The sequence below is a fragment of the Antedon mediterranea genome, chromosome 11 (genome assembly GCF_964355755.1).
Source record: "Antedon mediterranea chromosome 11, ecAntMedi1.1, whole genome shotgun sequence".
In the NCBI taxonomy this organism is placed as follows: Eukaryota; Metazoa; Echinodermata; class Crinoidea; order Comatulida; family Antedonidae; genus Antedon; species Antedon mediterranea.
In genome coordinates, this window is record NC_092680.1 from 12583182 (window position 1) to 12599105 (window position 15924).

Here is a 15924-nt window from a genome sequence, read left to right on the forward strand (position 1 = left end):
TTCACAGAATATTTGTTTGTTAAATTCAATTTTCTTATTTATTGTGTCTATAGGTTTAAGAAAACATTAGTTTGCATAAGATATCTTGTATTTTTGTGTTTAAAATTGAAATTTATAAGCTAATTTAGAAGAAATTGCATTTTTGATTAAAGGTTATTGACCTTTGACCTCTAAAAGACATCAATAGATGTTCGATTCATTTTTTAAAAGCATATTACAATAAAGAAATCCATACACTACATACTGATAACAAGAAAATGTAAATCTGTTCACTAAATCTTAAGTTATTTGCAAAAACGTTACCCCCTATCCCATTATTGTCAAAGATAACTAATGACGAATAAGTTTCGTTATAATGCACAGCATATTCAATTTAGAAAAAATGTTAAATTCAATTTTCTTATTTATTGTGTCTATAGGTTTAAGAAAACATTAGTTTGCATAAGATTTCCTGTATTTTTGTGTTTAAAATTGAAATTTATAAGCTAATTTAGAAGAAATTGCATTTTTTATTAAAGGTCAGTGACCTTTTGACCTCTAAAGATGTCAATAAATGCGGGATTCATTTTTAAAAAGTATATTACAATTAGGCAATCTATACACTACATACTGATAGCAAGAAAATGCAAATCTGTTAACTAAATTGTAAGTTATTCGCAAAAATGTTACCCCCTACCCCATAATTGTAAACGATTACAAATTACTAAAAACAACAAATTTCTTCATAATACACAGCATATTCATATTTTGTTAATCTTTAACTTCAATTTTCTTCTTTATTGGGTCTATATGTTCATGAAAACATCAGTTTGCATAACATCTATTGTATTTTTTTGTGTAAAAAACTGAAAGTTATAAGTTAATATTAGACAAAAAATCATTTTTTACTAAAGTTCAATGACCTTCTGATCTCTAATGGCGTCAATAATTGTTGGATTTACTTAGAAAAATATTTTTCACTTAAGCAGTCTATACACTACATATTGATACCAAGAAAATGCAAATCTGTTTATTAAATCCCGAGTTATTAGCAAAAGTGTTAACCCCTACCCCAAAATTTTGTGGTGCATATTTTCCGTAGGCGGTGTTATATAATCCTAAAAAATTACTATTAAGCTGTACAATTGGCATTGCTATCATGGATTTCTGAAAAGTAGACATATTAAGCTTTCCAAAAATGTATGGTAGCATTTGCCACCAATTTGATACTGCTTTCGCAAAAAACTGGACCTGGCCCATGGACTATGATCTTAACAAACAAAGTGGCTTATAATAAGTTTGATACGAAACCGTACCTCTGTATGTCTGAACAGGCTTTTAAGTATCATACAGTATTCCCACCTAAACAAATAAAATGTTAAATAAAACCAAGTTTTCTGATGTTTAATTTATTGACTTTTATTGTATTTGAGCATTGTAATTTACCTTCATGAATATTCATAATTGTAAATATTTTGTCTTGCTATTCTAGATTTTACTAAAAGGTTTAATGCTGCTAGATCCAATGTTCCACAGGTATGAATGTTTTACATTATTAACTCTTGATAATGATACATTAAGCTCTCTCTACACTATCAAACTTTATGTGATAAAAAAAATGTGATGTTTCCATATATGGACACAATGATGTCATATCACTACCATACTTGGAAATATTACTACCATATTTGGGTACACCACACTTTTTCAAACTAGTTAGTGATTCTGTAGACAGAGCTTTAGGGCTTTGTTTATCTATCTGTAGACATCAAAGAAAATGTTTGATGTGATTATTGGCATCAGTTTGTTTTTGATTTATTAGAATTTATACACTAAATATATATAAATAATAATAAGTAGTAAAAAGATGAAATGATGAAATTCCAGGGGTCCTCAATAAGCTAGTTACAAATCATGTAAAATGATATAATTTGTATAAGTTTTGTATTAAATGTTACATTATTTATTGTTTTGATTGCAGCCCAATGCTCACCAACCAAACAAACAAAAGCAAAAGACACAGCATTATCAGGTATAGTCTGTCAAATATCTACTTAAATCTTGGAGCTATAAATAGCCCTCATACTTATTTATTTATGTTCATAAGAGGTGTAGTAAACATTAAGAAATACTTATTAATAATTCCTTTTGGTTATCCGCAACGAAGTTGCAGGATAACCTCTTGTGATTGTACGAAATCATCATCATCTTTTTTGTCATCTTCTTTCTTTCTGTATGATTTTTGTGTAACGCTTTTCTCTAAAACTTGCAAACATAACATTTTGTTAACTATGTTAACATTTTGACATTTATGTAACGTCGTCAAGCGAAGCTTTTCATGATTTTTACAATTGCGCAACGCGACGTACGCGCGATTTAACGATTTTCTTGTATTTAACATATGTCGAAAACCAAATAACATTTTAAAGTGAAACTTTGCAAAAGTTTAATTTATATCATGCGCTAACTGTCTGTTGAAAAAAAATTGCGTGTTTTACACAAAGTTACGCGCGCACGCGCATTTAAAATTTCAAAATGCGCAAAATTAATTTCTAATCAACTTTCTACGCGTTTCATGTCGTTTTAAGCATGTAAAAAATTCCCACGCGTGCGCAAATTTTTACGTGTGCGGTGTGCACGTAGCATTAAAAACAAATTTTTTCCGCGTGATTTATGTTTTTCCAGCCTTTTATAGTAATGTTACCAACTTTTAAACAATTTCGACTTAAAGTAACGTCATACGAGCACGTCGAATTGGCCAATTTGCGCGTGTTTTTGATGAAAAAGTTAAAAAAATCGTCAAAATTATGCCTTTTTTTAAACAGTCGTAATTTCTAAACTGCACGGTCAACTTTTTGTGGATGACATTTTCTGGAAGTTGATGAGTTGTAGATATCGGATCATGTATTAATATGGCTAACCGGACATTGTGGCGTCATCGTGTGGCCACGCGAATATAAAATTTAGAATTTTTGTATCTTTCGTCATAGCTCATCACATTTAATAGAGCGCATCTCCACTTATTCGTTTTCCATTTTCACCCCGATTTTTATATTGTCTAGTTCAATCAACTATCTTTCGCATGAGTGAAAAATATTTTAATTTTTATGACGTGATCATGCCTAAAAATTTAAATTACGTGTGGCATTAATTTCATCTTTACAGTAAATTTCAATCTGTTATAGCTCGTAAGAATAAAATGTGATAATCACGATTAAAACTTTTTCTGGAAGCTATTGGATTGTAGATAAGAAATTATGTAAAAATGTTGCCAATCGGATGTTGTGACGTCATCCTATGGCCAGTTAAATAAAAAAGGTCGTATTTTCATCTTTTGCGTCATAATTCATTACATTTAAAAGAGCGCGCATCAATATTTCACATATTCAAATTTCTTCTACACGCTAATACGTTGTTGCTGAGATAATTTCCTTTCGGAATTGCTAACTTCGCGTTTCATTTTAAAACCGTCAACATGTTAAAAATTGCAATAAATAGCGGGTCCCGTAATTTCACCTATTCTACACTGTATGTGATATGGATACAGATTATACTGTGTATACTATATATGAATTTAAACAATAAAATTCAGCAATAACAACATATCATATTCTTCAGTTCAGGTCATAATGCCAACGTGAACACTTCCTTTTGTCCTCAACCTATCCCCTTAATGTTAATGTTGCACCACTTGCGCGGCGGATAACCAAACTCGTCAAAGTGACGAGTTACATGTCTAGTTGTGATAAGTATTATTTTGTTCTCAACAATGAAATTGAAACCACAAACATACAGTAGATATATCTGATAACAAATCAGATTAAATGAAAGTTTCAATTACATAATGGACCTTGTCAAAATTATTTAACTGCAGTTATTGCAATAACTACATTTTTCTATTTTCTTTCCTATTTATTGGCATAACAATATACACTGTTTACTACAGTGACTCACCATACGATTTAATCACGCCGTGGCTAAAGATACGGTAACGTATCCTAACTTCCGTCTACTAAAGGTACGGTAAAATTGCATTACGTCATAATCAGCCAATGGGGTGCTGGTACGCGTGTGATGTCATCGTATAAGGACAAGATCATGGGTTGGTGGACGTTACATAAAGCGTTTAAAACATGCACTCAATCTCAAATATTATTTCATTATACAACATTATACACTACACTACAGTAGAAATATGTTGATAGCCGAATTAGAAGTAAAGGAATTATAATTCAATGTTGGAAATTGTGTTGCGTCAAAGAATATATATTCTTTGGTTGCGTCGAGTTCATTCGTCCATAGTTAATATGAGGGTTTTATTTTTATTCCAAATGGCCTATTTAGGCCTATATTTTTTAATAAACTTTGTTTACAGATGGTGACCATAAACAAAAAGCAAATGCGGACAATAAAGGGGCCCTCAAATACTATGATTTAGACAATAGGCCTAGCCCCAGGTCTTAGTCACAGAAATCAGCGCACACATGCAGCTGTCCCCAGCCTGGCAAACAAACTCATATACCGAGGCTATAGGTTATAGCATGGTTATATTACGTAGTAGGCGCATCTTTTGAAACGGTAAATTTCTGTATTCTAGAATTAAAATTAACATGTTTTGGCCTATCAATAATAACAGACATACATTTTAGTATTTGTCACACGACGGGGATATTTTATAATAGCGCTAAATGAAGCATAAAGAAAATGTTAAGCCGCCAGTTGATCACTGTTTTTATTTCGCGATATGAAAAAAAATCCCAAGTCCTTATACGATGACGTCACACACGTACCATTGGCTGATTATGACGTAATGCAATTTTACCGTACCTTTAGCAAACGGAAGTTAGGATACGGTACCGTATCTTTAGCCACAGCGTTTAATCAAACCTAAAAATTGTACATTATAGTAGTAAAATGTGTAGGTACTGTAGAAGAATAATTTTTACATGATGATGAAAATACTGGTTGCAAAATACCAACTACTGTACAATATTTATAATTGAGGTTTTTTTACACAATGTTATGTTTAATATTGTATACTATAATCTTTTCTAGCCACACGAAAAAAACTTTCAGAAATTTGTCAACAAAATAAAAGTTGAACGTTATGAAGGGCCAGCACTACCAGGCTCTGCCTCAAATCAACTTCTGCGTAACAGCAAGAAACAAGAGACAGGAAGGTAAACAGACCATCAAACAAACAACATTACTAAGCTTTTATTATTAATATAGAAGAATTCTAATGTGTGTGACGGTATATAGAAATATACATATTAAGGGAATATACTCCTAGGCTTAAATACAGTTACAATTGAAATTGTAGACAGCTTGAATGCATTACATTTAAAGCTCTGTCTACACTATAAAACTTTATGTGACAAAAAAATATGAAAGATATGCCCATATATGGACACGATGACATATCACTACCATATTTGGGCACACTTTTTTTAATCTAGTTTGATTAGTGTAGACAGAGCTTTATGTAAGAATTTTGCAAGACTTAAATCCCTTACTGTGGACCTGCACTAAATCTGCATTTGAACAAATAATAAATTAAGTTAAAAACTGACAATCTAAGTTTAAAAACTAACAATCTAAGTTTAAAAACTAACAATCTAAGTTTAAAAACTAACAATCTGGCATCTTTTTACAGAGTAAGAGTAAAAGAAAAAGCTGACAGGGCTACTGTTGAACAGGTAAATTGATACAATTACAAGTATGTTGTTACAGTAATACAGTTATTATCTATTATCAAGTATAATCCCACCCCTAATTTGAACTAAATTATACTTTGGCAAATTCTATAATAATGCTCAAACTCAGGCTAATCCAAACTCAGGTTGACCCTAACTCAGACTAATCCCATCTCAGGCTAATCCCACCAACTAATTGTATCAACATTTCATTTACTTTAATAACATTTTGACTATAAAACTCTCTCCCAATACCTGACACCAATAATAATTTTCTAGTATTCAGGAAAGTATGGTATTTTAAATATGTTTTTAATGGAAAAAACCCTTTTGAACGTCAAAAAATCTGGTTATCTGGTATTATCTTGTTTCTGGTTTGAGTATTGTGCCAGTCCAGTATTGAGCAAGTTGACTGTAAATAAAAGTAATGTATGTCCTCTTATTTATTATGATCATATTATATTCATACCAGGTCCTTGATCCAAGAACTCGTATGATTCTGTTTAAAATGTTGAGTCGTAATGTGATTAGTGAGATCAATGGGTGCATTAGTACGGGCAAAGAAGCTAATGTGTACCACGCAACGACAAGCGACGGACATCACAAAGCAATCAAAGTAAGACTTTTCAAGTTGTTTAAAGGTTCGCATCGCAAATAAACACTCCACTTTGTGGTACAGCATGCGTTTCCAGAAAGGTAATTAAAATGCAGTGGTGGATCCAGCACTACGAAAGATGAAGACGTGGGCCCGGGGCCTAAAAATGCTAAAATGAAATGCCGAAGTTGAATTTGTCAATAGAAAGAGTCAATACTAAATAACAATATTCTCCTCTTAAGTATGTCCTACCTACCCTCACAAACTAATATTAAACCAAGTATTTAAAATATACATTTTACAGGTATATAAAACATCTATTCTAACGTTTAAAGACCGTGATAAATATGTGAGTGGCGAGTACCGATTTCGTCATGGTTACTGCAAACATAACCCAAGGAAAATGGTTAGAACGTGGGCAGAAAAGGAGATGAGGAATCTAACGAGGTTAGATTTATTAATCAATGTTGTTTTTTTAAACCACAAGTTCATAATATGTTTTTTTTTAAATAATAATGATGTTAAGAGAATTGTTATACTGGATTATTTATTTGTATTATAATTGTAATAATAAGGTCAAAGTTGTTGAATAAAGTTTGTTTGGCAAAAAAGTGTGATGTGCCCAAATATGGTAAGGATATGACATCATCATGTCCATATATATATATCACATTTGTTTGTAACATAAAGTTTGATAGTGTAGACAGAGCTTTACAGTGCATTACATATTATATATCAATTAGCAATTAGTTTTAGGATTAAATTGAATTTTAATAAATGTTAAACAATCATCATCATTAATCATGATCAACAGTGAATGTGAACCTACCTATTAATTACCTCCGCCAAGGAGGTTATGTTTTCACCCCTGTATGTTTGTTTGTGTTTGTGTCTGCCTGTCTGTGAACAGCCTGGAGGCCACAGTTTTCATCCGAATCTGGCCAAATTTGGCCACAATGATCTATGCCCCAAAAGCTCGGACGAGTTCGACTTTGAGGGGTAAAGGTCATAGTTCAAGGTCACAACTAACAAAAAACTATTTTACTGCCTAGAGACCACAGTTTTTATCCGATTCTCACCAAACTTAGCCACAATGATCAATGACTCATCATATACTTGTGGTTAAATTTGGAAGGGTCATGGTCAAAGATCAAGGTCCACAAAAAAAAAGAAATAAAAAAATAATTAAAAAAAAAAACCTCAGCAGGACTTGAACCAGCGATCTCAACTGTGAGAGGCTGGATACATAACCATTACACCAAACTCTCATCCACAACTTTGTAGTGTCCAGTTAGCCTATTTACACTTACAACTAATAAAAAAAAATTTTAAAAAATATATAGGCCTAGGCCTATATTTTCCGAGGACATTTTATGTAGGGGAATTTTACAGTAGGCGGAGGTTTGTACTCTCGGAGTACCCTCTAGTTTATTCAATTTCTGAATGAATAGCCTGTTTTAGTGTTGTTAATTACATATGACCTTTTTTGCAATGTATTTTCAATGAATAATCACTTCCTGTAGGTTACACAATGCAGGGGTAAATTGCCCTCAGCCAGTCATCTTAAGAAGTCATGTATTAGTTATGGAGTTTATTGGCATTGATGGATGGTGAGTTATCCAGCAGTTGTCACTTTAAACATTTTACAATTTTTATGCAATTTCAGGCAGAGTTTAAATTTCTTTTTTAAACAATTTTTATTGCATACCTGGTATGCCATTGAGAAAAAAAAATAGAAAAAAAAATATTTACATGAAAACACTGTAATTTAAGGCAAAAAGTAACCATGTGTTAAATTTAACCATTAATATGTCTTCTAATAAGGGAAATAAATATAAAATACCATGAATAATGGCAAAATGGTTTCTCTTTTCAGACTAAAAATATAATTTGTTTTCCTTTACAGGCCTGCTCCATTATTAAAAGATGTACCCTTGTCTGAAAGCAAGTCTCGTGAGCTTTACTTAGACTGTGTTTACATGGTACGAAAGATTTACCAAGAGAGTAAATTAGTTCATTCAGATTTAAGTGAATTTAACATGTTGTAAGTGTAATATTTTGTCTTCAAATCTTGATTTATTTTACTTTCATGAACACAAACAGAATGTTTTTTGATGTATAACTGTCTTTAAATCAGTGTTTTATATAGGTCATGATATATTAACGTCCACCATTTTGTATGGAGCATCACTCCATTGAACCTGTTGCCATCGTATTTATCTAATCTTGGCAATCTAGTTTATGAATTAATTATGGTCTCACAATTATTTGTAGATTTCACATGTTATGTATTTGCGATCAATCAGTGGCTCTTTTAGTTTTTGCTTCTATGTGTACTTTTATCTTTCTCTTTTAGATATTGTAACGATAAAGTTTACATCATTGACGTATCGCAATCGGTGGAGCATGACCATCCTCTTGCACTGGAATTTTTACGTAAAGACTGTACAAATATTACAGGTGATTGTGTAATATAGCTAAATGAGTAGGATTATTACCAACCCATTAAATATGTATTGTCCCCCAAAAACATTAAAAATGTTTAATAAAAAAGCCTTTAAATAAGCCATTTCACAGTTTTAATAAAGTTAATAAATTTTGTAGAAAAAAATGTGAAAACAAAAATGTTTTCACTTTATAAAAAGACAAAATAGATGGTTAAATTCAACCACAAAAACCTAGTCAATTTGACTATTTTTTGTTTAAAATTATAGTTTTTCCTGAAAACTATTATATGAAATTAAAATGGCATATTCAACAAAAACATTTAAACAAAATTATTTTTTCAGGGGGACAATATATCTTGAGCTATATTTTTCTTATTCATTATGTTTATATTTGTACTTTTGTACAACAGATTTCACCCACTTTAATTCACCATACAATAAATGACGTCATTGATATCCTATTAGAAATTCATTCATTCTTCTTGTACCTAAATATTAAATATAATAAGTAACTATCATCAACCCAACCCTTAATACTATGGTATTACTTGTAATCAGTTATGGTTGAATGCATATTGTTCAGTCAATAATTGTGTTATAAAATAACAATTAACTTGTTTTTCATCCACTCTATTTTATCATACAATAAATGACGTCCCTGATATCCTTGAGAAAACATTGTGGTCACAGTTGAAATCACAAACATTCCAACCAATCAATTTTTAATTTTTTTCTATCCTTTTTTTTTAATGTTTTTAAACCAGTTTCAATAACTTTTTTTTGTTTTATCTGGTCAAGATTTCTACTGTATACATTGTGTGTATCTTATTTTTTACCAAATTCATCCATTTCATATTGTTTTTTTACATTTTTTTCAACAGAATTTTTCCGTAAAAAGGGTGTCTGTACAATGACAATGAGGGAGCTGTTTGATTTCGTAACTGATCCTAATATTAACGCAAATAATGTTGATGATTATATAGAAAAGGTAATACTCACTCTCTGTATACATGGAATTTATGTAATTGTCTGAAAGTGATATGATAAGACCCTGAAAAAAGTATTTGAATCTGTATTCTCCTCAGCTCTTAAGCTCTGTCTACACTATTAAACTTTATGTGTAAACAAAATGTGATGTGTCCATATGGACATGATAATGTCATAACACTACCATATTTGGGCATATCACTACCATATTTGGACACTTTTTTTGTCAACCTAGTTAGATAGTGTAGACAGAGCTTAACAAATAATAGTAATCATAATTGATGACCCTGTTTTCCAATTTATTCTTAACTTGGACAACATAAATATTCTTTTTTATTTTTTAACGGTAGTGACACTAATATCCCAGGCTTCTTTTGAAGTTGATAATGAACTTCTCTGGAAATTATTACATTTTATTATATTTTACAGGCAATGAAAATTGCATCTGAACGGTCAGAGAACGAACCCACAGAACAAGAAAAAGTAGACGAAGGGGTAAGCATATTTCTCTAGTTTAATCATGGAGAAATAAGTTACTTAGTTTAATGTATTTTCTGTTGTAGAGAAAAAGAATGTTACGGTTTATCCTTTTGATAGGCCTCTCGAAATTCACAGTATGTGTTTTAAAAAATGATATATTTCATAAAAAAAAAAAATTCTAAGTACTGTATTTAACTCCACTTTAACTTTAAAATCTTAACATATTCAACTTTGAATACACCACTTACATATGTGTTTATTCTCTTGTTTGTCTATTTTGTCTGTATATGTATCTACTTCAACTATAGAGTATTACGGTGCTGAGTCACGATCAAAAATGCGTTCAGCCTGCCTTAGTGACTCCAAGGTCACCAATGGTTTGGAATAGGCTTATTGAAGTAGTCATTTTAAAACTTAATAATGTTTTATAAAAACAAACTAAAATTTCAAAAGATCACTAAATATTTAATAATCTATTTATTCTTCATCTTCAGTTTAAGTTAAAAAAAATCAAGCTAATATACATAATTTGATAGAAATACAGATCTTTACTGTTTACATAGTAGCGCTAAACACATTTTTTGGTTTGATAGCAACCATGCAGCGCCCTCTATCATTGTGACGTCACACCATATATATATTCATATATTTAATGATTGTTTGGTGCCCTCTACAGGTGTTCAAACAGACGTACATTCCAAGAACCCTTGATGAAGTAGAAGATTACGAGAAACACATCCTAAAAATACAAGAAGGTGGAGCAGGCGAAGAGGTTAGAATAATATTATTATAAATAAATAAAACAATAAGAAAGTGAAACAATGAACTAAGATAGTGACAATATTTGAAGATAAAAATATATGATGTACATGAGTTTGGACAAGATGTTTAGTGTAGTTTCAAATGGAAATTAATAATATTTAATAACACTACAATTACAATGTTTTTCTTTTCTTTTCTGATATTTTACAGTACAATGTTATCCTTTTTTTCAGATATATTACAGTACATTAACTGGAATGAAACCAGACTTAAGTGGTGTACAACAGGTAAATCACTATTAGCCACCAAATCTCAACAAACCTCTTAGATATTTTGCTTTTTATATTACCCTAGTAACGGCTAAGAAATGGTTTTAATTTTTTCAAATGCATTTAAACTAATGGTTTAAAATCCAGGGGACATTTTGTGAACGCTCGCAATTTGAATGTGTATATACTTTTCAAGTTAAACAATGAAATTAAGCAATATTTGATCAGATTTTGATATTCTTATTTTGGCAGCAACCAGCACTGTTATCAGAACAAACAAATGAAGAAATTGACGATAGCGACACCGGTAGTAGTGATGATGAGGAGAGCGAGGGCAGTTTAACAGGAAGTAGACAAAGTCATAAACACCAAAGATCAAGAGATGAGTCACCAAATACTAAAAAGGTCAGTTACTGTCAAGAAACTCAATTCTGATTGCACTTATTTTTACGGTTCACGGTTTTATGTAACTCCTCATTTAAAGCTCTGTCTACACTATCAAACTTTATGTGACAACAAAATGTGATGTGCCCATATATGGACATGATGACATCATATCACTACCATATTTGGGCACAAACTAGTTTGATAGTTTAAACAGAGCTGTAGTTTTAGCTAAAAACTGTTTCTCTCAAATGGCCAAATAATTTAAATCAAGGTTTAATTTGAAATCCTTTTATTATATAATACATATATATAATTTTAAATTGTATTTATTGATCAGCTTTGGCTAGATGAACCGCCCTCATAAAATGTAGTTAAAATAAATAAAAAGTCGTTAATAGAGTTGAAAAAGTGATGAGGCAAGCCTAAATGTTCTGAATTTTGTAATAATTTAAGTAATTATGTGTTGTGGATAAATTACAATTTTAAAGAAAGTTGTGCCACGTGTTAGCTAGCTACGACCTTGAAATAATAATTATTTTTTATTCTGTAATAAATTTTGGCTAATATTTAAAACCTATTTTTAGGAAAGAAAACAAGCAGTTAAAGATGAAAAGCGTGAAAAGAGGAAAACTAAAGTACCTAAACATCTGAAAAAACGAAAAGAGAAGCTTTCAAGAATCAACAAAGGTGGCAAAAAGTAAATTTTAAAAAGATTTTTTACCCCAAGGATTAAAATATAGTATTTTATTATAATTTTAGGGATTACAGTATATAGATTAAAAGTAATACTACAGTAATTCCATTACCATAGTATAAAACTGACTCCAGCATCAGTGCATCTATTAGTAATGCAATTAATTTTATTTAATAAAGTGAAATAAGTACACAAACAAACAATGAATTTAAGTAAAGTGTATAACACAACATTTATTAGATTAAAAAATAAACAAGTGGTGATGTCATTACATGCTATATTTAGCACCATTTACTTTTATATAAATAAAGCATTTATTGTTAAATATTGCACCATTTTCTCGTATAAAGATCTGTCTATACTATCAAACTAGTTTGACAAAAAAAGTGTGAAGTGTCCAAATATGGTAGATATTCCCAAATATGGTAGTGATGTGACATCATCATGTCCATATATGGGCACATCATATTTTGTTGTCACATAAAGTTTGATAGTGTAGACAGAGCTTAAGGTTCATTACTTGTTCTCAGATAGAAATTACAACACCTAAGTAACTGCAATCTGTGCCACTATACAAAGATAACATACAGTATTAAAGCTACAATTCCTCATTGCATTCAGTCGATAGTATTCGTTTACTGAAAACCCCAATATATAAGGACTATTCTATCCATTATAAAACAGATTTTGTTGAATATGTCTTTGGTTATAATATAACAAAAATATGGCATAAATAAATTATATTACTTGCAATTAAAATATTTTTATTCAAATTAGTCTGACCCTATAAATATGAGCTAAACCAATCTGAAATATTCAATAAGATTTATTGTACTGTATTTTATTTTGTTTTCAAACTTAAAAAAAAAATGTCTGATGACTGATTTTAAAGTTTGATAGAAGAGTTGGCTTTCGTGTATAAATATAATGCTATAAACTAAGCAGAGTGTTAACAAAAAAAGAAGAAACAAAGAAAAAAGAAAACAATATGCAGTATTAATTTATGAATAACAATATTATGGTTTATCGCCAAGGGTCTTCTTTGCAAGCTACAATTAAAGGAAGGAAAAGCTGTATTGTAGTACTTCCTCCCATAAATATTCATATTAAATGTGCACATTTTGTGCTACAAATCTGAAAGTTATTCAGGACCTTGTATAAACCTCAGGACCTATAGCTTCATGATATAAGATTTTATAGTATGGGAAGCTCAACCTGCTACACATTATAGTATGCATGGTTTTGGGGTTGTGTAGAGGACTCAAGAAAGTTTAAAAAGGGGTGGAGGTGCAGTTATTTCCCTTTAGTACAAGCCAATGGTACTTTCAGCTGTGTTAAAGCATTTAACTTCATAGAAGTGTAACTTAATAGGGAAGGTTCGCAACCTTACGAATACGATAACGAAAACGGATACGTCATACATTTGTGAAACTTTTGAGCTGATCCCCATTTCATATTCGTAAAGCGTATTCGTGTTGACGAATATCACCAGTCATATTCGTAACCACAAAACGAGTATAGTTTTTGATCTATTTTGCACATTTTGCATTTGAATTAGGAATGATTCATGATTATAATATAATTATAGATTTATTGAAAGTAATTTACTAAAGTAATTTACTAAAATGCCAGGTCAATTTAGATAAATAGCAGTTTTTAAAGTCCTCACTCACTTTGATGTTACGCTAGGCCTAGGCAGCGAAGCACCAAGCAACACGTACCTGAGCTTCGCTCAAATTTACCGCAGTCATATTTTGGACGTGCCTCAATATTTCGTTGCCATGTGAAACAGATTTTTTTATGGCTTACGAAAACGAATACGTGTGCGTGACGTATCCGTTTTCGTTATCGTATTCGTAAGATTGCGAAACCTCCCTACTGAATCTTTCCCAAAACATACAGTAGCTTTGTTTTGTGCAGATTGCCGCTGATTTTTTTAAAACTTTGCATTCAAATAATTCGTTGTAGTTGGTCATACATGACCAAGACTAATGCACTCCCTGTACTCTTCAAAAAGTTTGAAACAATCCCTTTGAAGAATGCTTCTGGCCCTTCCTCGTAGTATATCTTGCGGCAACAATGCATTGCACTTTTGTAAATCATCTCGGACTTGGGTTTACCACTCTGCATCATGAGCCTTCTCCTTACCGTATCAAACGGATAACTAATCTGACTAAATATCATCGCAAACTCTGCAATTGCTAACTGGATCGCTATAGATGATTTCCTCGATTCTGGTAGAGATTCTTTCAGCGTATCATAAATGCCAAAATATGCAGCCCTGTAGAGTACAAATCCATAAATCGCAACTGAAAATCCCCTATAAAATCCAATAACACCATCTGAATAAAATATCCGTTTGGCACAATCTAATAGTCCTTTAAATTCTCTATCTGCAGCATTTTTACCCAAATCCGCGCCAAGTCTAGTCCTAACAAAATCCAAAGGGTAGACAAAGCACATCGCTGTCCCACCAGCTGCACCCCCTGCGGCTAAATTACCAAATAGGTAGCGATAGAAATGTTTTTTGTAGTCTACACCATCTAGAAATATTACTTTGTATTTATCTTTAAAAGCAAAACCAAGGGCTTGTGCTGGAAAAGAGCGTATGACATTGGCAGTGTTACCACGCCATAGTGAGAAAAAGCCTTGTTCTTTGGGAATTCTAACCAAACAGTCAATAAGTCCCTTGTATCTTTTGTTTGGTGGAATTGAAAGTGTTGGCTGTACCTGTATAAAACAGAGAAAATATTTATATTATATTATATATATCATAATGTATTATTCAAATAACTAGGCCTAGGGTGGGTGGGGGGGGGGGCGCCTTGGCATAGACTTAGCCTGGTCTACTAAATATAGGTATAAGTTATTACTAGGCCTATCCTATGTAATAGTATGGTCGCCTATCCTATTCTACTAGTACTAATTAAGTAGGGCCTAGGCCCTAGCCTAGCTAGGTAGGAGTAGCCTAGTACTATAGTAGTACTACTAAAAATACTAAATAGGCCTGTTGTTACTAATAAATCCATCCTATACTATAGGACCTATCCCTAATAAATAGATTTAAGCCTAGGCCTACATAGCTAAGCCAAATGTTTACATACTACACTAGCCTCCCTATAACTAAGCTCTAATAAGGGCCTACCTGCAGCAACAGCTGTACACGCTCAAGAGGTGCCACGGCAACTTTGGCTATGATTGCGGACAATCCTCCACATGTGAGGTTTTTTAAGAATGAAGGAACACCAGCCATAGAAGAACAGTGATGATGTACAGTAGATAAATGGTGATCTGGACACAGCATGATGATTTTAAACAGTTGAAACAATTTAATTTTTTCACGTACACACACAGCAATTGACTTTATTATAGTAATATTTACGGCGTGTGTATATAGTAAGAGCGCACGTACGCAGTTTGTTTCGTTCGATATTAAATTATGAGACGCGGAAATCAGCCAATAACCTTCTGTGTTGTTTTTGTTCACACACAGCACGTGGTTTTGTTATCGGTTCATTATTGTGAACGAGACGTCATCACAGTGGATTACGTGTCTAGTATAATGTACGTGTTTAAACATTAATGACACTTCATGGATAATCGATCGAAAGTGACTTTACGCGTCAGC

At 31.8% G+C, this 15924-nt stretch overlaps 2 protein-coding genes across 2 annotated transcripts in view; one reads left to right on the forward strand and one right to left on the reverse strand.

The window, feature by feature from the left end:
• LOC140062277 (serine/threonine-protein kinase RIO1-like) overlaps positions 1–13049 on the forward strand; it is a 40457-nt gene extending 27408 nt beyond the window's left edge. The window contains exons 4-18 of the mRNA XM_072108421.1: positions 1472–1515; positions 1961–2011; positions 5035–5159; positions 5636–5678; positions 6148–6291; positions 6575–6717; positions 7794–7880; positions 8177–8314; positions 8627–8730; positions 9599–9705; positions 10134–10199; positions 10861–10956; positions 11180–11233; positions 11468–11620; positions 12187–13049. Of these exons, the coding sequence (XP_071964522.1) occupies positions 1472–1515; positions 1961–2011; positions 5035–5159; positions 5636–5678; positions 6148–6291; positions 6575–6717; positions 7794–7880; positions 8177–8314; positions 8627–8730; positions 9599–9705; positions 10134–10199; positions 10861–10956; positions 11180–11233; positions 11468–11620; positions 12187–12303 (1472 nt within the window). The 3' untranslated portion in view covers positions 12304–13049. The remainder of the gene's footprint in view (positions 1–1471; positions 1516–1960; positions 2012–5034; positions 5160–5635; positions 5679–6147; positions 6292–6574; positions 6718–7793; positions 7881–8176; positions 8315–8626; positions 8731–9598; positions 9706–10133; positions 10200–10860; positions 10957–11179; positions 11234–11467; positions 11621–12186) is intronic.
• A 269-nt stretch (positions 13050–13318) lies between these two features.
• Positions 13319–15549, reverse strand: LOC140062278 (ADP/ATP translocase 1-like). Its single transcript, XM_072108422.1, has 2 exons — positions 15442–15549; positions 13319–15026 (listed from the first exon to the last, which is right to left on the reverse strand). Exons 1-2 carry the CDS (start codon positions 15547–15549, stop codon positions 14247–14249), a joined length of 888 nt encoding a protein of 295 aa, XP_071964523.1. The 3' UTR covers positions 13319–14246.
• Between the last annotated feature and the right edge of the window lie 375 nt (positions 15550–15924).

Excerpts from the sequence above, each read along its gene's own strand:
- LOC140062278 (XM_072108422.1), bottom strand. The coding sequence starts at position 15,549 with ATGGCTGGTGTTCCTTCATTCTTAAAAAACCTCACATGTGGAGGATTG. Across the intron at positions 15,027-15,441 it reads GTGTACAGCTGTTGCTGCAG|GTACAGCCAACACTTTCAAT; the intron begins GTAGGCCCTTAT and ends TGTTTTATACAG.